Source organism: Eretmochelys imbricata, chromosome 4, assembly GCF_965152235.1.
Source record: "Eretmochelys imbricata isolate rEreImb1 chromosome 4, rEreImb1.hap1, whole genome shotgun sequence".
In the NCBI taxonomy this organism is placed as follows: domain Eukaryota; kingdom Metazoa; phylum Chordata; order Testudines; family Cheloniidae; genus Eretmochelys; species Eretmochelys imbricata.
The window spans coordinates 62,925,760-62,949,125 of NC_135575.1; the positions used below are offsets into that span (position 1 = coordinate 62,925,760).

Below are 23,366 nucleotides of genomic sequence, written 5' to 3' on the forward strand. Positions count from 1 at the left end.
TATTCTTGTCAGCAAGTTAAGGAAGTATGGGCTGGATGAATGCACTATAGGGTGGGTAGAAAGCTGGCTAGATTGTCGGGCTCAACGGGTAGTGATCAATGGCTCCATGTCTAGTTGGCAGCCGGTGTCAAGTGGAGTGCCCCAGGGGTCGGTCCTGGGGCCGGTTTTGTTCAATATCTTCATAAATGATCTGGAGGATGGTGTGGATTGCACTCTCAGCAAATTTGCGGACGATACTAAACTGGGAGGAGTGGTAGATACGCTGGAGGGGAGGGATAGGATACAGAAGGACCTAGACAAATTGGAGGATTGGGCCAAAAGAAATCTGATGAGGTTCAATAAGGATAAGTGCAGGGTCCTGCACTTAGGACGGAAGAATCCAATGCACCGCTACAGACTAGGGACCGAATGGCTAGGCAGCAGTTCTGCGGAAAAGGACCTAGGGGTGACAGTGGACGAGAAGCTGGATATGAGTCAGCAGTGTGCCCTTGTTGCCAAGAAGGCCAATGGCATTTTGGGATGTATAAGTAGGGGCATAGCGAGCAGATCGAGGGACGTGATCGTCCCCCTCTATTCGACATTGGTGAGGCCTCATCTGGAGTACTGTGTCCAGTTTTGGGCCCCACACTACAAGAAGGATGTGGATAAATTGGAGAGAGTCCAGCGAAGGGCAACAAAAATGATTAGGGGTCTAGAACACATGACTTATGAGGAGAGGCTGAGGGAGCTGGGATTGTTTAGCCTGCAGAAGAGAAGAATGAGGGGGGATTTGATAGCTGCTTTCAACTACCTGAAAGGGGGTTCCAAAGAGGATGGCTCTAGACTGTTCTCAATGGTAGCAGATGACAGAACGAGGAGTAATGGCCTCAAGTTGCAGTGGGGGAGGTTTAGATTGGATATTAGGAAAAACTTTTTCACTAAGAGGGTGGTGAAACACTGGAATGCGTTGCCTAGGGAGGTGGTGGAATCTCCTTCCTTGGAAGTTTTTAAGGTCAGGCTTGACAAAGCCCTGGCTGGGATGATTTAACTGGGAATTGGTCCTGCTTCGAGCAGGGGGTTGGACTAGATGACCTTCAGGGGTCCCTTCCAACCCTGATATTCTATGATTCTATGATTCTATGATCCTATGTAGACAGCTGTAACAGATTACTACGGGGGTGCACCAGAAAAACAGCATTTTAAAAATACTCTTGAACAGTTAGAATGATTTGGGTTTTCAAAAGAAACCAACCTGCTTTTTGGAATACCCATGTGCCAGCAACTTTATCTGTACTGGTCGTGGATTATAGGTCACAGTCTGTTTAGAATTGGGTGATTCAAAGGAATTTGGTGAATGGGCTTTAACCCTACTACACAGTTTCTGCTGACATCTGCAGTAGTCTTGAGCCTGGTATACACTAAAATGTACAGGGGCAGCGAGTTTTATGGGCCCGTGGTGTCTGGGCTCCAGCAATATTCAGGGTCTGGGGGCCCAGCTCCACCAATGTTCGGGGCCAGGTCTTTCCCCTGGCCTCGCCTGCCGCAAGTGTCCCCCGGCCCCCACTTAATGCCCCTGCGGGCCTTCCTGGAGCAAAGCATCCCTGTCTCTCCCCTGCAGCTCCATGCTGCCTCCCTGCATCAACCGCTGCCGCAGGGCCCTAGTGCCCGCCATCCCCTACTGCCAGGGCAGGCTGATCCTGACCCTGACCGTGTCCTTCCCCCTCAGACCCTTTCATTTTCCAGCAGGACCCTCCACCAGCACAGGAGGCTCCCCCCCCACCCCGCAGTCACTGCTCCTGCCCCACACTGGACAAGGGGAAGCCCCACCCGCCCACACCCAGTGAGGCTACAGTGTGGGGCAGCAACAGGGAAAGAGGCACACATGTGATGGCAGCCCCCCTGGCACCCACCACAGGGGAGGTGAGGGGGCTTCCTGTACCGGAGAAGAGCTCTAGGAGCATGTGCAGTGACAGTGGTGCAAGGTGAGTGTGGGAAAGTGGGGGGGCCCTCTCCCAGAGCTTGCTGCTGCCTGCAGGGGGAGGGCTGGGGGGAATCCTCTTCTATGGTCCTTGCCCCAGGACAGCCTGTCTGCACCCCAAACTCCTCATCTCCAGCCCTGTCTCACCCCAGAGCTCGCACCCCCTGCACCCCAACCCTCTGCCCCAGTCCTAAGCCCCTCCCAAATTCTTCATCCCCAGCCCCACCCCACCCCAGAACCCACACCCCAACCCTCTGCCCTAGCCCTGAGCTCTCTCCCACACCCCAAACCCCTCATCCACAGCCCTCACCCCTGCACCTCAGCCTTCTGCCTGAGCCCCTCACACCCCAAACCCCTCATCACCAGCCCCACCCCAGAACCTTCACATTTTTACATTATTTTTAAAACTATACAGTATTTGCTTAACGTTGTAGTTATGTTCCTGAAAAATGCTACTTTAAGTGAAGCGATGTTAAGTGAATCCAATTTCCACATAAGAATTAATGTAAATAGGGGGGTTAGGTTCCAGGGAATTTTTTTTTGCCAGACAAAAGACTATATTTTATGTATACACACAATATAAGTTTTAAACAAACAATTTAATACTGGTACACAGCAATGATGATTATGAAGCTTGGTTGAGGTGGTGAAGTCAGAGGGTGGGATATTTCCCAAGGGATGCCTTACTGCTAACTGATAAACTAGCACTCGGCTGAGCCCTCAAGGGTTAACACTTGTTAATGCAGCCTCACACTCTATAAGGCAGCACGAATGGGAGGTGGGGGGGGGGGGGGAGATGGAGATACACACCCTGTGTGTGAGAGAGAGACTTTGAGACAGCTGCTGCTGCCAGCAAATTCCCTGTCGTGAGCCCTGTCATGTCTCCCCCTGCTCTGTGGAGATGGGGCAGGAACGAGGGAGGGGGACACCCTGACATCAGCACCCCTCTTTTCCCTCTGCCCCTGCACAGCAAGCAGGAGGTTCATGGGAGCAGCTCCAAGGCAGAGGGCAGGAGCAGCACATGGCAGTGGGGGGAGGAACAGCTGAACTGCCAGCAATCGATAGCCTGCTGGGCAGCTGCTGCACAGGGAACTTAGGGGAACCAGGAGCTGATAGGGCGGCTGTCGGCCCACCCTGGTTTCAAGCCACCACCACTAGTGCTCCAATGGGCTGCTCTTTCTGCAAGCAGTGGACAAAGAAGGTGGCTGCCAAACAACACTATAAGGGAGCATAGTGCAACTTTAAATGAGCATGTTCTCTAATTCAGAGGTTCTCAAACTCTGGTCCATGGACCACCAGTGGTCCATGAGCTCCATTCAGGTGGTCAGCGGATAGTTCCCTCTAAGGTGCACTCCTGGGCAGGTGCACATGAGGAAATGAAGGGCCACCCACCTAATTAGTGGAGCCGAGCAGGTGTGGCTCCACTAATTAGGTGCCTGGACCCTGGAGAAGACGCACATGTAAGGTGAGGTGGTGGCCTTGGGGGGAGTAGGGGGTAGGTATGAGGGGGCAGTGGTGTGAGAAGAGGGGGTGGGGGAATTTGGGATGTGCAGGGTTATGGTGGCCAGAGAAAGAGGCTCCAGGGCTGCGGCTGCTGGGGAGAGACCCCCTTCCTTCCTAGCTTCAGCTCTCTGGCTGCTGTGGCAAGGGAGAGACCCCCTCCTTTCCAGCCCGAGATCAGGGACTGCTGCGGTGGGGGAGAGAGGGAGAGAACCCCCCTTCTTCCCAGCCCAGCTTGGGAGCCGCTGCGGTGGGGGGAGAGGGCACATCCATCACATTAGAAAGGTTAAGACTACTGATATTAAAATATGAGTTCTGTGCTTCTATGTGCAGAACAAACAAAGTTAATTATTATTAAGGCTTTTTTTTTATATAGCACTTTTATCCAAAGCGCTTTACAATAGTTAGCTAATGATACAAACAACAATTGGAAAGATCATTAAGTGGTCCGCCGAGACACTCAGCAATTTTCAAGGGGTCCGCGGAAAAAAACGTTTTAGAGCCACAGCTCTAATTGATCAGCAACATAACAACAAAACCACGTTAAACCACGGGACGACTTTAAGTGAGGAGTTACTGTATATTGGCTTACAAGGCAGGTGTGTGTGTGTGGGACTTGGACCTGCTCTGGGCACCTCCAAAAATTATACAAACCTGCTGCCCCTGATAAATGTACCATGTTTTCCTGTGGTTGTGAACAATGGTGTTAATTAACATAATGTTGAACATGATTAAGCAGTCACTGTAGACCAGGATAAATCATGTTCCCCATCATAGCAGCTAATCATGATCAAACTTTCACCTGAGCAGGGTACTGTGGAAGGAAACTGGGGCAAATCTTTAGTAACTCCAGCTGATGAACTTATGTTCTAAAGCAGAGGAGTGATATTTTTAGCATAGCCAGTGTAACTAGAGAAGCTCCTCTCATTCATGTGTGTTAATTCCTTCTGGAATTTTATTAAACTAAAATCTTCATCAATTATACCCCTGGATAATGAATTAGACAGGTTAATTATCTAATGCTTAAAAAGGTATTTTCTTTGTGAGGAAGAAAATTGGGATGAGAAAAGAGACCAGGAGTGGGAGCATGTGGTAAGGGAACACAAGAATGGCAATACTGGGTCAGACCAATGGTCCATTCAGCTAAGTATCTTCTCTTCCGATAGTGGCCAATGCCAGGTTCTTCAGGGGGAATGAACACAACATGGCAATCATTCAAGTGATTCATCCCCTGTCATCCACTCCCAGCTTCTGACAAACAGGCTAGGAACACCCAGAGCATGGGCATTCATCCCTGACCTTCTTGGCTAGTTCTTTTTTGAACCCTATTATATTTTTGGCCTTCACAACATCCCCTGGTAACAAGTTCCACAGGTTGACTGTGTGTTGTGTGACGACATACTTCCCTTTGTTTGTTTAAAACCTACTACCTATTAATTTCATTGGGTGACCCTTGGTTCTTGTGTTGTGTGAAGGAGTAAATAACACTTATTCACTTTCTCCACACCAATCATGATTTTATAGCCCTCAATCATATTCCCCCTTAGTCGTCTCTTTTCCTAGATGAACAGTCCCAGTCTTTTTAATCTCTCCTCATATGGAAGCTGTTCCATGCCCTTAATCATTTCTGTTGCCCTTCTCTGTACCTTTTCCAATTATAATATATTTTTTTTTTTAGATGGGGTGACCAGAACTGCATCCAGTATTCAAGGTGTGCGTGTACCCTGGATTTATATAATGGTATTATCATATTTACTGTCTAATTATCTATCCCTTTCCTGGTGGGTCCTAATGTTGTTAGCTTTTTGACTGCTGCTGCACATTGAGCAGATCTTTTCAGAGAACTATCCACAATGACTCCAAGATCTCTTTGTTGAGTGATAACAGCTAATTTAGATCCCACCATTTTATATGTACAGTTGGGGTTGTTTTCCAATGTGCATTACTCTGAATTACTCTGCATTTATTAACATTGAATCTCATCTGCCATTTTGTTGCTCAGTCACCCAGCTTTGTGAGACCCCTTTGTAGCTTTTTGCAGTCAGCTTTGGACTTAACTAGCTGGAGAAATTTTGTATTGTCTGTAAACTCTGCTACCTCACCGTTTATCCCTTTCCCCAGCTCATTTATGAATATGTTGAACTGAACAGCACTATTCACAGCACAGATCCTTGGGGGAACCCCACTCTTTACCTCTTGTCATTCTGAAAACTGACCATTTATTCCTCCGCTTTGTTTCCTATCTTTACAGTTACTGGACCCCTGAGAGCACCTTCCCTCTTAGCCCATGGCTGCTTGCGGGAGGTAAAGAAGAGCATGCAGCGAGCGAAAGGGGAGAGACAGGAATAGCTACAGCGGAGCCTTTCCCCTGAGTGCAGCCCCAGTGAAAAGCAGGGTTCGGGGCCACCTACACGGGAAGCAGAGTGATGACGGGCTGGGTGGGACAACCAGTGCCTGGCCACAGTTGACTTCGCCTGGCAGGCTGTCAGAAAAGGGAGAGGGGGCGAGCGAAGGCGGGAGGAGATGCCCGGAACGGGGAGGGAAGATGCAGGCAGCGAGCGGGGGAGGTGCTGGTGGCCATGCCTGTCTCCTCTGCCCTCCTAACGAATGTCCCCGGGCTCGCTGCCGAACCAACCCCGCCAGCCCCGGCCGCTCGGGGCCCTCCGACCGGGCAGGCGGCTTCTCTGCTAGCGGGTGGGGCTTCCCCGGAGCCCTGCGGCGCCCGAGCGGCCCCGCCGCTGCACCTGCCCTCCCGCGGGGACAAGCCAGAGCGAGAGCGGGCGCCGCCTGGGGAGCTCGCGGCCGGCCGGCGCGCAGGAGGCTGAGGGCGAGGTGGGAGCCAGCGCGACAACCTCGCCCCCGCTACCCACCCAGTGCGGCCGCAGGCGGGTCCCGGGTCCCCAGGGCTTGCAGCCCCCAGGCGGGAGGAGCGGCTCCGCGCAGCGCTGGGGCGAGCGGGGACAGAGGGGGAAAGAGTAAAGCAGCTTCTGCCCTGGGGTTGAGTCTGGTCCCGGCCTTGCTGGGTCCCACAAAACGGGCTCACCGCGGGCCATGTTGGACAGTTTACAGCCCTGGCTTATTGGTTGATGGGCACCTGGTTTGTAGGAGCTCGTTGTTCTCCGGGATATTGGTTTATTAGACCTCTGATCACCGCCCGGAGGAGCCCGGAGTTGAGGACACACCTGCCTAGGTAAGCCCGTGAATCACACACCTGGCTAGGTAAGGTAGAAATAATAATCTCTCTCGGGTTGGGCCCTGGGGCATCTCTTTATTTATCTGAGGTTTTTCCTGCCGTGCCCATCGTGGTCAGACCCAACTGGTTCAGGCCTTTGCATGTTTGTATCTGATGAATGTAAGGGTATTAAGTATGTTAGCAGTTCTCCTCCATACAACTTTAGTGTAGATGCTCTAGTTGAATAGTAACAATTTATACTAGCCCTTTTAGGACCTGATCCTGTGTCTGTGAAATCAATGTCAAAATTTCCATTGACCTCAGGGCTTCAGGGTCCCTAATAGAACGGTTAACATTTATTTTTAAACGTTTAGGTTAATAATAGTTTCCTGTACCATATTTAGTTTGTGGAATGTGGGCACATTTCATTTTTATTGTAATAGTTATTAATTGATATGAGCACATATAGGGCCCCGAAGACATGGTTAGTGAGGGGTATGGACTATTCCTGTATGTGGTGAAAACATAAAGAATGTATCTTGACACAGCTAACAAAACCAGGATGTAAGCAGACATTGCGACTAACGGACAGCTGTAGAGGGAGTTGAATTATAGGGGATCCTACATAGCCAGCAAAGGAGGCTGTTCCAAAGAAACAAGAAGAAGAGTAGAGATCGTGTGCTTAGCTATGGCCCCCTTCGAAACTATGGAAAAGCTATAGCATCTTGAAATGTAGGAAGGTGCAAATGGTGAAAAGCCTAATTTTTTTTTAGCCCTTTATGGATGTGAAATTAATACTCCTGATAAGAAAAAACTGAAGCTTTTGAAATGTGGGTGCTGGTGAAGACTCTTGCACATCTCCTGGATGGAAAAAAAAAGATGAATGTCCGTCCTGTGTTAGAAGTATGGGTGGAGAGAAGCAGACCCTGATGTTGGAAATCGGCAGATGCAAATGTATGCACATTGGTCACATTAGGTGTAGAGATGGAAATCATCTTGAGATAGTTATTAAGGAAGGAATAGTGGTGGTGTTCATAGTAGGGGACGACCACTAAGGAGATGCATGGATGGTGTGTGGCAATCAGTGGGTGGTCATCTGCTGAGTGTCCTAAGTTAGTGATGGATTGTGCAGGCTTCTGAAAATTCTGCTGTGATGTCATTGATATTCAAACCTGTAAACACTCATGCACTTGCTTAACTTTATTCACACAAGTTGCCATATGAAAGAAGAATCACACAATAATTACAGTTAGACTGAGTGAGTGAAGATAATTGTGTCTGCAGAATCAGGTCTTGAATCTGTACAACAGCTTGCAAATTGCAAAGTTAGTTCATACCAAGTTTACAGTACAGACATTAATGTGTCTCTCCCTGCAAATATTTGATTGATGCTAGTTGTTTCTGAATTTCTACCTGACAATTCTTTTTAATGGCATGGATTTCTTTCCAAAACAATGATGCTGTGTAGGGGCAAGATAACATTGTTACCTTGACCGGGAAAAACCATTAAAAAAAGCCATGAATATGGTCAAGATCTTAAATTTAATTACTAGCCAGAAATATGAAAGTGAGGGTAGTGGCAAAAATTGAACACAAATGAGAATGGGATTTCCCCTGGCATTTCACACAATAACACAGCCGAGAGCAGAAGACTGGGAAAAGTGCCCAGCGTAATGCATGATAAAGAAAAGCTTGATTGTTTCAAATACATGAGAAGTAACTCATTCTATAATAATTTTTTCCCCTCCATGCAATTTGCTCCACAGTGCATCCAAGTGAAGTTTCAGTTTAGGCTACTGACCAAAGAAGTGCTGGTGACTGTGGAGCATGGTGTCTGTAGTTGAGTCAACTAGAGATTACCACTTAGTAGCTAGCCATTTCCTCGCTTTTTGTCCAGAATTTTCTACCTGTAAATAACTGCCCATATTTGCCACATTACTCAGTGTTTTCTTTTGAATTTCCTCAGCCATTTAAGAGGCAAAGAGGGTTCTTTCTGCATTTTATAAACTGGGTACATTTGGGGTTCATGAAATTGAGGGTCTGATTGTAATCCAGCTTTTTAATTTTATGCCCCTTCCCCATCACTGTAGTGACTGAGCAACCTAATATCATTGAGATAAGCCCATAGTCACAGCAGAGGGTAGGGAAAGCTGGAAGCCCCAGTGCTGACCTGCTCCTTTTCCAGAAGTACTAGACAACTGGGCTGAGAACAGGGGAAAAGTTAAAGGGGAAAGCGGCTTCTGTGATACCCCCCAGCTTGTTGGCCCTATGTATTCTTTGCTGTTGTGACTTCCATTGCTGTATCAGGAGCATAGCTGAGCCTAGAGAAGTGTGAATGATGTAGTCATATCCAGTGATGAGCTCCAGAAGCTCAAGAACCGGTTCCTTCACTCGCTCCGGGTCTTTGGCGGCACTTCGGTGGCACGTCCTTCAGTTCCTCCGGGTCTTTGGTGGCACTGAAGGACCCGCCGCTGAAATGCCGCTGAAGATCCGGAGCGAGTGAAGGACCCGCTGTTGAAGTGCCGCCAAAGGCTCGGAGCGCCGCCGGGTCAGTAAAAATTCACATGGGAGCCTCCCCAGCTGAAAGCTCAGGTGGGACGGACAGGACGGTCCCGCAGGCCACATCCTGTCCGTCCTGCCTGAGTTTCCCTACCCCTTTAACAACCGGTTCTAAACCGGCTTCAAAATTTAACAACCGGTTCGCGTGAACCGGTGAGAACCGGCTCCAGCTCACCACTGGTCATATTTTGGGACTCTCCCCCCACGATTTCCACTCTGTTGCCAAAGTTCTAGCAAGCAGCAATAATAGGAAAAAAGGAGGGATAGGTGAGAGTGGTGGGGGGGGGCCTCGTGGGTGGGGAGAGTGTCCTAGTGTGGGGCCAGGATGTGGTGGTTGAAGGGAGGGTTTGAAGAAATGTACCCTCCCCCAATATATAAAATAAATGCACAAACACTGATGATTCTATTTAAATAACCATAAGAGTAGCACTATTTAGGAACAGCACAGGTGAAGGTTTAGGCAGCTGCTTTCTTAATCCCCTGGTAACCTTTTCTCTGCTCTTGTTGTACTCACAAGGGCTATGGGAAAACGTGGAGGCAGCCTCTTTCCAAGCACCCTATCCTAGTTTCTTTTTGGTCTATGGCTGGTGTTCTGCTACGTAGCCACTGACAAGCCTCAGATGGGGGAGAAGGAAAGAAGAATGGGGGCCAAAGCCATCTGCACTGTGGGGCTGGGGAAGGCAGAACAAAGGACTCCGCTGACGGCGAAGAATTTACCAGTGTTCTTTCTACCTGCTCAGACAGGGCCTACAGTAGGCTGGGCTAGCAGTACATTAGCTGCCCCACAAAGCCATGCCACTCCTGGCCCACAAACACTCTCATTTTGCAATGCTGGTCATTTCCTGTAAAAAAGCTGAAAAATAAGAGGCTAAGTGGGGCAGACAATGAACAAGGAAGAGCGGCTGTCAGCGGTGCTAACCAGAACATCCACCGGAGGAAAAGGCGCTGGCAGGATAAAGTCACCATAGCTTTCTCTCTGCTGAGGATCTGTAGGAACCAGTGTTGCATCTGTGCTGAACCCTCCTCTAAGGGATTTATTGTCAATATTTACAAATATTGGTTTGTCATCACTGTCCATATTCAATATGGTAATGAAGGCCCTGCACAGACACCTAGGAAAAGGCAGTCCCTGTGCCCAAGACTTCACAAGCTAAAAAGTCAAAAGCCAGCTGAAGGCTGAGGGAAAGGATAACAACACACACAATGCCTTTTCTTCATTTTCAAAGAAACATTATGCAGAAATAGTGACATATCTTGAAAATAATTTTACTATTCAATAAGATATTTCTACAAGATATTGATTGTCCCCAGCTCTCATTGACTTCAATGGGAGCTGAAGTGCACAGAAAGTGTAAGCACCCTACAGCTCAAAATGTGTACACAAAATGAAATCTGCAGATTTGTGGTGGTGGGGGGGAATAGAGGGTGTTTTTTTAAAAAGCAATTTGTTGAGCTATTTATTGAGCATAAAAAGGACAAGGCCAGTAAATATTACATTATTATTAGGTTTATGAATGTTTGACTGAAGTATTCACTGATCTGTGAAAGACTGGTTCAGGTGGTAATTAATTTGACGTTTTTCATTCCAAAGTTAAACACAGCAGGAACAGAAAAAGGAACTGAAAGCCAAACAGAAAATCATTCTAGCACATTTATGTACAATCTGATTTTCTTGATGTAATATTTTAAACACTTGATATATTTTTCATGTTCCAAGGGCTTTACAAACAATAACTATCCATAACACCTTATTGAAGATAGGCCAGTAGAGACTATTTTTCACGTTTGGCTTTTTTAACACTAATCATTCATGTTATGCTTATTCTGTCTCTCTTAAATTTTAGGTAAAATCATGCCTAACCAACTCTGGAAAGGGTGGATCATCTACCTGGTCATAATGGCAAATCTTTCTGAAGAAAAAGCCACGACTCAGGCGTGTCTTTCATGTGACGGCTCTCCTTTCTGTGACTGTTCTTCAATGAATTTAAGCACCATTCCTTCAGGGCTAACAAACGATATCACGGGGCTAAATCTGTCCTACAACAGCATAAAATATATCAGAGAAACTGATCTGCTGCTGGGTGTGAATCTGAGAATGCTGCTGCTGCAATCCAATCAAATTTGGACAATAGATAAGGAATCATTTATTTTCCTTGGAAAATTGGAGCATTTGGATTTATCAAATAATAAGTTGACTCACTTGTCACCCATTTGGTTTCGACATCTTTTTTCCTTACAAAAGCTAAACATATGGGGTAATTTATATACAACATTGGGGGAGAATCCGTTGTTTTCTAATCTCAAAAATTTGAGATATCTGTGCCTGGGGAATAACCATTCCTTTTCTGCTATACGGAAGCAAGACTTTGATGGAATTACAGTTCTTGAGCAACTTGAGATTGACGGTCAAAGGCTCAAGCAATACGAGTCAGGGAGTTTGACAACAGTTAATAGCATAAATCATATCATCATAAACATAAATGATGTTCAGGTGTTATCAGGGATGGTAGAGGATCTTACAAATTCTGCAATATGTGTAGAACTGAGACAAATAGCCTTCAATACAGCTTCTGAATCTTCATTACTGGAGCCAATGAGTCGTTCTGTCATGGAGAAACTTGTGTTTAAAAATGTTTTGTTTACAGATGCAAGCACTGACAAAATATTAAACATCTTGGTGTATGCTGAGCAATTGTTGGAGCTGGAGCTGGACAATTGTGTACTGCAGGGAACGGGACACTGGCAAGACCCAATTAAAATAAAGAGAAAAAGCCCCATGGAAGTCGTGACAATACGGAGATTAACTATAGAAAAATTTTATTTGTTTTCAGATCTTAGCAGTTTGAAAAATCTTATAGGTAACATTACCAAAATCACAGTTGTAAATACCAATGTGTTCTTGGTGCCTTGCAGCATTTCAAGACATTTTGTCTCACTCCTTTATCTTGATCTCAGTGAAAATCTGCTTGCAGATCCAAATTTAGGACATTCATCCTGTGAGGGTGCATGGCCCTTGTTGCAAACTTTCAATTTAAGTCAAAATTCATTGGGTGATTTAGAAATGACAGGACGAAGTCTATCTCATCTAAAACACCTTACTCACCTAGATATTAGCCAAAACAATTTTGGTGAGATTCCAGAATCGTGTCAATGGCCAGAAAACCTGAAATATTTAAATATCTCAGGCACTCAAATACCCAAAGTAACAACCTGCATTCCTCAAACTCTTGAAGTTTTGGATGTTAGTAGTAATAACCTCAATGATTTTAGATTAAAGCTACCACATCTTAAAGAACTCTACATTGCAAAAAACAAATTAAAGACCTTACCAGATGCTCCATTTATTCCTAACATAGTAGCCCTGAGAATCAGCAGAAACAAATTAACCAGTTTTTCTAAGGAAGAATTTGGATCATTTAGCAAAATGGAGACACTGGATGCTGGTGACAATAATTTCATCTGTTCTTGTGAATTTCTCTCCTTCATTCAATACCAGGAGGGAATAGCTAATGTCTTGGCTAACTGGCCCGAAAACTACATCTGTGACTCTCCATCTTCTGTGAGAGGACAGCAGGTAAAAGCTGCTCGGCTTTCGCTGTTTGAATGTCACAGAACTTTGGCCGTGTCCTTAATTTGCATTCTGGTGATCTTGGTAAACCTGCTTATTGTGATCCTGGGCTACAAACTTCATGTGATCTGGTACATAAAAATGACCTGGGCTTGGCTTCAAGCAAAAAGGAAACCCAAGAGAGCATACAATCAGGACTTCTGCTATGATGCTTTTGTTTCCTACAGTGAAAGAGACTCAGAATGGGTTGAAAACTTAATGGTACAGGAACTTGAGAACGCTATCCCCCCATTTAAACTGTGCCTTCATAAACGGGACTTTGTGCCTGGGAAGTGGATCATTGACAACATCATTGACTCCATTGAAAAAAGTCATAAAACTCTGTTTGTGCTGTCAGAGCACTTTGTGCAGAGCGAGTGGTGCAAGTATGAGCTGGAGTTCTCGCACTTCCGTCTCTTTGATGAGAATAATGATTCAGCAATTTTGATCCTTTTGGAGCCCATTCAGGAGCAAACAATTCCCAAAAGATTCTGTAAACTGAGGAAAATAATGAACACAAAGACCTACCTTGAATGGCCTCTCGACGAAAATCAGCAACTGATATTTTGGTTTAATTTGAAAACAGCATTAAAATGCTAGAAAAGGTCTGTCAAGACTGAGCCAGTAATGGGCCCACTATAACAGTCTGATCCCATTACATTTGCAGGATTAGGCTCCTAACTTTCCCAGAAAGCTGAAAACACTGGAGTTTCTATGTGGCGTTGTGAAAACAGTTTTTAATCTTTTTACATTTTGTTTTGGCCATTTATTGTCTCCGCATTTAATCTACAGTCATGGACTTTGTGTTAAGGAAATATACGCATTGAGGACATAAAATTGTTTAGAGATTTGCACATGTCGCCTCTGCATACATGTCTGTAAAAAGGCTGTAGTGCAAGAACATGCAAAATCTCGTGCAATTCTGTATTCTTTATATAAACCATTTAAAATCAAATGTAGTCATCCTATTTATTTATATACTTAAGATTATTTTTTACTAGCACCCGCTCCTCAGAGGTATTAAGGCACCCAACTCCTTTTGAAATCAATTGGAATTGGGCACCTGAATACCTTTGACAACCTGAGCCTAAGTGCCTGCCATGTTATTAGACTGGCAATGCAAGGTCATTGATGGACTCCATTGAGTCTTCTACTCTTCACTCTTCCCTGGTTATGGGGCCTTGCCTCAGGTGTAGTTCTTTTAGGGTAGGGGCGGGGTTGAGAATGGTAGTCTAGTTACTTTTTGTAAAGTAAACTAATGTAAAGAAAATAAATCCAGAGTTATAAAACATGTAACCCAAGGAAACATTTGGCTGTTGCTCAGATTTGTTGTTAATTCTTTCAAGGCCTGATCTAGCTCTCATTTAAATCAATTGGGAAACTTCCCATTTGACTTCCATTGGAATTGGTCTGTATCCAGGATAAAAATGTCAAAAGTCCCTATACCTATGTTTATACTGCAATCACAGAGTGCATCTGCAGGTTCTGTACATATACCCAAGCTAGTTTGAATCTAGCTAGATCTGATCCTGCAATCCTGAAGCCATGGGAGCGTGCACTTCAGCGCAGGCTATGCAAACTCGCCTCAAACTCTGGATAACTATTCGCAGGGCTATCCTATGCTGAAGCACGTGCTCCTAGGACTCAAGTTAACTAGATTAAAGCTAGCTCCAGTCTCTCTACCTGAGCTGCAATCGTACCTGGGATTACATGTGTCAGAGGTTGGATATACTATGCAATAGAAGCATATCCAAAAGTGACTTAGGAGCCTCAGTCCTGTTTTCAAAAGTGATTTAGAAACTTAGGTCCTAAGTCCTAACTACCTAATGAGATAAGAGTTGCTCTGAAAAAAATCCACTATCCTGCTTCTCTGAGTTCTCCAATCCTTCTTCTGAAAGCTATAGCCAACATCCCACTGCATCGTAGGCTCCTAAATCACTTCTGAAAATGGGATTCAGGCTCTTAGGTTGTTTAGGTACCCAAACCTCACTCCCACTGCAGTCAATAAAAGTTCTGTAATTGATTTCAATGGCAGAAGGATTGGGCTCATTCTCATAGTTCTTTTTAGTATTATGGGTCTTTAACACATTCTTTTGGAAGATGTTTAGTTGATTCACTGTTATATAATTATTCAGGTCAGTGAGGGAAGTTCTCTTGCACGTCTCACTAATCCTGTAGCATGCTGTAACTAAATCTGCTTCCCTAACACCTCCCAATTAAGCAATTCTCAGACAGTGCAACATAAAAAGGAAGATTTATTTACACGCATATTTGCACATGTGAACATAGCCATAAAAACATTATGGAGGCAAAGAATAGTACACACTAAACAGAAATTTATGCTAATGAACACAATACATTGAGCTGCTCATAGTTACGGAACTGCCTGTGGAAATAAGAGCTGCTCTGATTACTTCTACCCTACTGCACCCAAAACTGGAATTTTGGATTATTAGTGTCACCACTCCTTCTTAAAGGCAAAACTTCCACCCTCTCTGCTCTTCCTATTTGCTGAAATTTTATGGGTTATTCTTCTTCCATTTCTTATGTTATATATCTAAACCTTAAAGTTGTCCTTAGTTGGCTCCATGTAACCTCAAATTGATCCTGGAATAGGATCCATTTAAGTGAAGTTCATTATATTTTTCATGCGAGACCTCAGTATAAATACTTTTGAAGAATAGGTGATGGTTAGTCTGAATACAGCAACTGTTATACGTACCCTGGAGAAATTACCCTTCCAGGGGTCAGCTTCACTGACTCATGAGCCGCAGAATACACTCTGACATGCACAATCTGTGTTCTAGCACCTCCTTTCTGGGCTGAGAGTCTGACGCTGCAGAGGCAGTATGTTAGACAGTCCCTGAGGAGGGAGAATCTCACATATTTTTTGAATAATACCTCTTTTATAGCTAACACATAGAATTGTGGTTAGGGATCCTACCTTCACCCCTCTTCGGTTGGAGAGATTGTTGCTAAGAGATGCCCTCTTAGAGTATAGTGGGGGGGAATAAAGGGGAGCGACCTCTCTGGAAAAAATCCATTCTTCTTTACTGGGGAATTGGTGGGAGGCAGTCACCTGCAGTGGCCTATCTCTGTAGAAGTTCATAAATCCAGAAATTAAATGGGAGAAAGCATTTCAGGTTGTTCATACCACAGAGTGGCACTTGTTTTAATTCTGGACAACTCACTTATTAAGGGCTGCTCTACGTCACAAAATTAGGTTGGTTTAACTCAGGGGTGGGCAAACTTTTTGGCCTGATGGCTGCATCGGGTTTCTGAAATTGTATGGCAGGCCGGTTAGGGGAGACTGTGCCTCCCCAAACAGCCAGGCATGGCCTGGCCCCTACCCCCTTTCCAACCCCCCCTTGCTTCTCGCCCCCATATGGCCCCCTGGGGATTCCTGCCCCATCCAACCCCCCCTGCTCTTGGTCCCCTGACTGCCCCCGGACCCACCACCCCTAACTCCCCCCCGCTGCCCCATCCAACTCCCTCTCTCTTTCCTGACTGCCCCCCCAGGACCCCTGCCCCATCCAACCACCCCTTCTCCTTGACTGACCTCAGACCCCTTGCCCTTAACTGCCCCCCACACCTAACTACCCTCCACCATCCCATCCAACCCCTCTTCTCCTTCCTGACAGCCCCCACCCGGGACTCCTGCCCCCATTCAACCCCCTGTTCCCTGCCCTCTGACTGCCCCGACCCCTATCCACGCCCCTGACCACCCCCCGAACTCCTCTGCCTCTATCCAACCCCTGGCTCCCTTACCTACCGCACTGCCTGGAGCACCGGTGGCTGGCAGCACGGCTGCACCAGTTCAGGCAGCCGTGCCGCGCAGCGCAGAGCACGGGTCAGGTTGGGTTCTGCAGCCCTGCTGCCCAGAGCATTGCGCCGCGTGGCGGTGTGGCTGCGGGGGAGGGGGGACAACAGGGGAGGGGCTGGGGGTTAGCCTTCAGGGCCAGGAGCTCAGGGGCCAGGCAGGGTGGTCCCGTGGGCTGGATATGGCCCGCAGGCCATAGTTTGCCCACCTCTGGTTTAACTGCATCCCACAGAACTGTGAAAAATTTCCCATCCTGTAGCATTCATACAAGGTTCAGGCACTCAGCAACATTCAGGGCACACCCGGAGCGTTGTGTAGGAGCTGTGCACACACAGCTCTTCTCAAGGGCATGAACCTTGGAATCTTGCCCAGATGACATGAACCGTGGGAAGCCTCCCAGGACTGGGCTCAAGGCCCGAGAGCAAGGAATGCGGTAGATAGAAATTGGTAAATAAGAATGTTAAACAAAGCCAGTGTATTCCTTTTATGTGTTGGAGAATGTAATGCATGGGGGGAGAGAAAGAATAAAGGAGAGGGTGGAAAGCTGACAGGACCAGTCCGTTGGCAGACCAGCCTGTTTGCTTGCTTAAAGCTTTGTGCTGTCTTGTATTTGAACCGCAACACCATCCTGTGCAATGTAATTAAGCTGACCTAAGCCCCGTGTAGACACCACTAGGTTGACGAAAGAATTTTTCTGTCAAACTAACTACCGCCTCTGGGAGACGTGGATTTATGACAGTGATGGAAGAACCCCTTTCTTGTTGCAGTAGGTGTCTCCGCCACAGTGGCACAGCTGTGGCAGTGTAGCATTTTTAGTGTAAAAAATATTTAACTATTAGGGTATGTCTACTCTTAAATGGTTACAGTGGCACAGCTGTCATAGTGCTTCAGTGTAGAGACTACCAATGCCAACAGGAGGGGTTCTGTCACTGTTGGTAATCCACCTCCCTGAGAAGCGGTAGTTAAATTGATGTCTGTTGAGCTAGCACTGTGAACAATGGGGGTAGGTTGGCATAGCTACGTCTCTCATGGGGTGTGGATTTTTCACACTCCCAAGAGGTGTAGCTATGCCCCTGTATGTTCCCAGGGTAGACCAGCCCTTAGAAGTAAAAGGGCAGCAGTGTCTTTAACTACAGTGGAACATACTTGTAGCAAAGTCAATTTGCCATACCAAAATGTAAGGTCCACCCGTGTGCATGACCATCACTCCCTTCCTACACGATACATTTCCTGTTTGACTGTTTGAGGGTAGGAAAATTATAATATGAAAAAATACATAATACAATAGACATAAACATTTTAGTTTCTAACAGTAAAGGTTGAACGAAGACACACCCCACCAACTCAAAAACTTGAAAAGCATGGAAATAAAAAGTTAAGGGAAGAATTGCCTGTAGTCCTTACTGCTTTCACATCCCCTGCCGTGTCTTTCACTTCCATCTGCAACAGATCCCAAAAAGCACTACGTACCTCAGCTTCACTGATCTTGCACCCTAATTCAAAAGTTTATTGGTGACTTCTGACACCCTTGTATCAAGAGAGGGGTGCATGTGAAGAGACTATTTTGCAGATTTTATGATGGACTTCAGTGAAGTTACGATTAGTACAAGCAGTTCTTTAAAGAGGGGAGCACTGATACAGCAAAAACAATGGAGAGAGAGGTGCTCACAGAGATTAGTGGTAAAGATAGGGCTTGTTTACACTTCTCTGCAGGACTACCGGGGTGTGAATAGTAGCATGCACCAAAGTGCTGCACTGTTACTTCCTGGTGTGGGTGCTGCAGACACGAATTTAAAAGTTCCTAGTTCATATTAACTTAGTCCTCTCCAAACAGGGCTACCTTAATGCAAAACAGAAGCCTTTTAGTTTGTGCCAACAGCATCCAGTCAGGGGAGTGACAGCACAGCATTATGGTACACACTGTTGTTCACACTCCTGTAACCTGAACTGTGGGATAGTGTAGACATAGCCTCAGATTAATATTTGCTGCATTTGGGAAAAAGTGATCTTGAGTTAGTCCTCACAGCTGTGGATGGTCCTCCAAATAATCACATTAAAGGGTGCTGTTTAACACTGGCTGAATAACTGACTATTTGGGTCAGGTGCAGGTCTGAAAAATAAAGAGAATCACATTGGGTCAACCCAAAAGTAAACTGTTTCACAATTTTCAGTGACCTGAAATGTTGAAAAAAGTTTCAGTTTAATTTCAAAGTTTTTTTTTCAACATTTAAAAAGAAACTTTAAATAAAACTCGGGGAAATTTCAAAATCTTTCTGCAATGAAAAAATATAAATATTTTGTTTTGGAAATACCAAATAAAACATTTTGACATTTCCAAATGTTTTTTCTTTTTTCGGATCTAAACAATGAGCCAAAATTGACCCACATTCGCGAACTGTTTCAATTGAGCTGAATCTGCATTTGTTTTCACCAAAAAAAGGTTTTTGTATGTAAAATTTTGCCAAGCTGTAGTGATTCATTTAAGTCTTATGAGCCAATCCTAAATTTCATCAGCCAATGCTATCTGTCATAGAGTGGCTGGGCTCCTAAAGGAGCAGTAGGCCACAGCCCTACCTGGGACAAGCTTAGCTCATCTCCCCAGATGGGGAGGATGAGTAGATTCATAGATTCATAGATAGATATTTATGTTAGAAGGGACCATTATGATCATCTAGTCTGACCTCCTGCACAATGCAGGCCACAGAATTTCACCCACCACTCCTGCAAAAAACCTCACACCTATATCTGTGCTACTGAGGTCCTCAAATCGTAGTTTAAAGACTTAAAGGAGCAGAGAATCCTCCAGCAAGTGACCTGTGCCCCATGCTACAAAGGAAGGCGAAAAACCTCCAGGGCCTCTTCCAATCTGCCCTGGAGGAAAATTCCTTCCCAACCCCAAATATGGCGATCAGCTAAACCCTGAGCATATGGGCAAGATTCATCAGCCAGATACTACAGAAAATTCTTTCCTGGGTAACTCAGATTCCACCCCATCTGATATCCCCTCACAGGCCATTGGGCCTATTTATCATGAATATTTAATTACCAAACCATGTTATCCCATCATACCATCTCCTCCATAAACTTATCGAGTTTAATCTTAAAGCCAGATAGGTCTTTTGCCCCCACTGCTTCCCTTGGAAGGCTATTCCAAAACCTCACTCCTCTGATGGTTAGAAACCTTCATCTAATTTCTAGTCTAAATTTCCTGGTGGCCAGTTTATATCCATTTGTTCTTGTGTCCACATTGGTACTGAGCTTAAATAATTCCTCTCCCTCTCCGGTATTTATCCCTCTGATATATTTATAGAGAGCAATCATATCTCCCCTCAACCTTCTTTTAGTTAGGCTGAACAAGCCAAGCTCCTTGAGTCTCCTTTCATAAGACAAGTTTTCCATTCCTCGGATCATCCTAGTAGCCCTTCTCTGTACCTGTTCCAGTTTGAATTCATCCTTCTTAAACATGGGAGATCAGAACTGCACACAGTATTCCAGGTAAGGTCTCACCAGTGCCTTGTATAACGGTACTAAAACCTCCTTATCCCTGATGCATCCCAAGACCGCATTAGCTTTTTTCACGGCCATATCAGATTGGCAGCTCATAGTCATCCTATGATCAACCAATACTCCAAGGTCCTTTTCCTCCTCCGTTACTTCTAATTGATGCGTCCCCAGCTTATAACTAAAATTCTTGTTATTAATCCCTAAATGCATGACCTTACACTTCTCACTATTAAATTTCATCCTATTACTATTACTCCAGTTTACAAGGTCATCCAGATCCTCCTGTAGGATATCCCTGCCTTCTCAAAATTGGCAATACCTCCCAGCTTTGTATCATCCGCAAACTTTTTTTTTTTTTTGTGCCGAGGTCAGTAATAAAAAGATTAAATAAGATTGGCCCCAAACCGATCCTTGAGGAACTCCACTGGTAACCTCCCTCCAGCCTGACAGTTCACCTTTCAGTAGGACCCACTGTAGTCTCTCCTTTAACCAATTCCTTATCCACCTTTCAATTTTCCTATTGATCCCTATCTCATCCAATTTAACTAATAATTCCCCATGTGGCACGGTATCAAATGCCTTACTGAAATCTAGGTAAATTAGATCCACTGTGTTTCCTTTGTCTAAAAAATCTGTTACTTTCTCAAAGAAGGAGATCAGGTTGGTTTGGCACGATCTACCTTTTGTAAAACCATGTTGTATTTTGTCCCATTTACCATTGAGTACTAATGAATGAGATCATGACTAACTGAGGCCAGGCCTAGGGATATAAGGGAGAAGCCTGAGGGAGAGCGAGGAGCTGGAGTATTACTGCCTCCCACTGGAGCTACATAGAGCTGGGAGTGTCAGGCAGAACAGAAGCAGCTGGCTTGGAGAAGCTGTTGCAGGTGAGTGCTGTAGGGAATAAAGGGACTGTTTGGATTATAACCCAGCTTCAGGAAGTCAGGCTGGGAACTCCTGATTCAATGAGAGAGACTGAACTCAGCTCTGAAAAGGAGGGATGGGGGACGCCTGATTCCAGGAGAGAGAACTGTTCAAACTGTGGAACTTGGGGCCTGCTGGTGAAGCTGATATGAAGTACTGATGTCTCTATAGGCTAAAGTGGAACTCCCTCCAGAGGGGAGATGTTTCAAATTACGTGGAATTGGTGGCATTTTTGAGGAGCCCTGGGAGAAAGGGAAACTGAGGCAGTGTGCTGCAGAACCACCCCGGCCAGGAGAATGCGCTCAGAAGGTGGCTACCTATTTACACTACCTATCTTTCAGTAATCTGACTTGAACATCAAACAGTCGGTGCTATTGACATACTTACTAGTGCAGCAAATATAAAAAAAAAATTCAGAAATAGTCATAATGAGAAAAATAGCCATTTCTTTTACTAACATTGTCCTGTCATAAATGTCCCTTTCCATGCACACTTTGAGAAAATCAGAAATGTTTTAATTTCATGCTGTTCAAGTAATGTAGTATTGGGCTCTTGTAGAGCAGTGCAACAAGAATACCAGAGGTCAGTCTCCTAAGGTCTTTATAATATTGTAAAAATATAATTTATAGACTATACATAGTATTTTGCATATTGAAATATCCAACATTTTGCATTCTGGGTATAATCTCAAATCCTATTCTAAGCCCAACGAATAGTTAATGACTTGGACTATTCCTATAACAACTGGTTGCCAGGCCACCAGATAGTGGAGCCAATCCAACAGTTGCCCATACAAAACAGGTGTACGCTCCCACCTAAGCTACTGTTAAGAAAACCTGCTGCCAAGATTGTTTAAAGGTGAAAAGAGATTTGGTATGACATTAGTTCCTTCATCAATAAGTGAAGAAAAGTACTTGTTTCATGTTCTCAAACATAGTGCTCTCTGGTTCCTCTAAAGTAGTGATACTCGGATTGTTGCTCATGACCCGCAAGTGGCTCTTTAATATGTCTCCTGCAGCTCTTTGCGGCATGTGATATTAAAATACTGAGTGACTTAATTATTCACCAATCTAAGTTATTAACCAATTAAGTTATCAACTTGCATGAAGTTATTAACTTATTTGCTGTGAGAATAATTTTATTTTTATATATAACTGTTCAATAGGGGAAATATGAATAGTACTAAAGTAAATGAAATAATGCATTCACTACTGAGGCTCTTTTGGGTAATGTTGATTGCTAATTTGGCTCCTGAACCACTGAGGTCTGAGTATCACTGCTCTAGATTATTGTATTTTGAACGATATTCTCATAAAAATGTTTAAAGTAAATTTTAAACAGCTTCCCCAAGGGGAATTGAAATGGGTTGAAAAAGTCAGTAGGACAAACTCTGCTCCAACTTGAATGGGGTTTCACAAATGCAGCAGCAGAACTTGAGCTACTGTCCTTCCTTCTGGAGAAACTAGGAGAGAGAACTTTTGTTTACTAACTAGTAAGAAGGAAGTAAAGAAATCTGCTGCTATTTTAACTGGCTTTTTTTTTCCTTTTCTTTATTTTACTCCCACCTCTCTCCACTGGATTATAACAAACTAGCAAAGTCAAAAGAATTAAAAAATTCAAGTAAAAAACACACCTTTTAAGAAAAGGAGACGGGTTACTTAACTTTCTCTTTAAATCAACTTTCTCGCTGCAGTATGGGCAAGTCTGCTTTTTGCCAACAATGCACCAACCTCGGATGCAAAATTCATGAAATCTTGCATCCGGTAAGGATTCTTTCAAATATAAACAAGGAACAATACATGCTTCTGTGAACTTATCTACAGATTTGAATTATTATTGATTGTGCACACTGCACTGCTATTTATCTCAGGCACTTACACAAGTCACTTAACCTCTCTGCATCAGTTTCCTCAACTAAAAATGGGGATAATGATATTTACCCAACTTGGATACAAAGCATGCCACACAAGTTCATATTATATTTATTATTATTAATTTTATTATTAGATATGGGCCCAAGGCAAAATTCTGGATGTGGACATCCTTGAGTTTTGGAATAACTGGAATCCAGAGCCAAATTTAGTAATACCTGGCCCTATTCTTGAATGGGCTGAAGCACAACCTCAGATCAAAATTCTCTTGAATTTCACAGCTTGGGTCTATAACTATTCTCTTGAGAGTCTAAGGACACTGTTAAAGAAAAAAGTACAGTTGAGCATTTGAAATGCATGGAAAGTCAGGAACCTTGTGAAGTTGTTGCAAAGTAGGTTATAATTTCTTTTTTAATTTCGGGGAGAGGGGATTAAATGTGTAATTAGTTGTA

The 23,366-nt window shown here is 44.7% G+C and overlaps 2 protein-coding genes across 2 annotated transcripts in view; one reads left to right on the plus strand and one right to left on the minus strand.

Annotated features, from left to right (window-relative positions):
• The first annotated feature begins 6,074 nt into the window (after positions 1-6,074).
• Positions 6,075-13,744, plus strand: LOC144264080 (toll-like receptor 2 type-2). The gene is made up of 2 exons (XM_077815406.1): positions 6,075-6,647; positions 11,033-13,744. The coding sequence occupies exon 2, from the start codon at positions 11,041-11,043 to the stop codon at positions 13,393-13,395; it is 2,355 nt and encodes a 784-aa protein (XP_077671532.1). The 5' UTR covers positions 6,075-6,647; positions 11,033-11,040; the 3' UTR covers positions 13,396-13,744.
• A 7,993-nt stretch (positions 13,745-21,737) lies between these two features.
• Positions 21,738-23,366, minus strand: part of RNF175 (ring finger protein 175) — a 42,830-nt gene continuing 41,201 nt past the window's right edge. Inside the window, 2 exon segments of the mRNA XM_077816153.1 lie at positions 21,738-21,858; positions 22,695-22,796. Coding sequence (XP_077672279.1) covers positions 21,738-21,858; positions 22,695-22,796 — 223 coding nt within the window.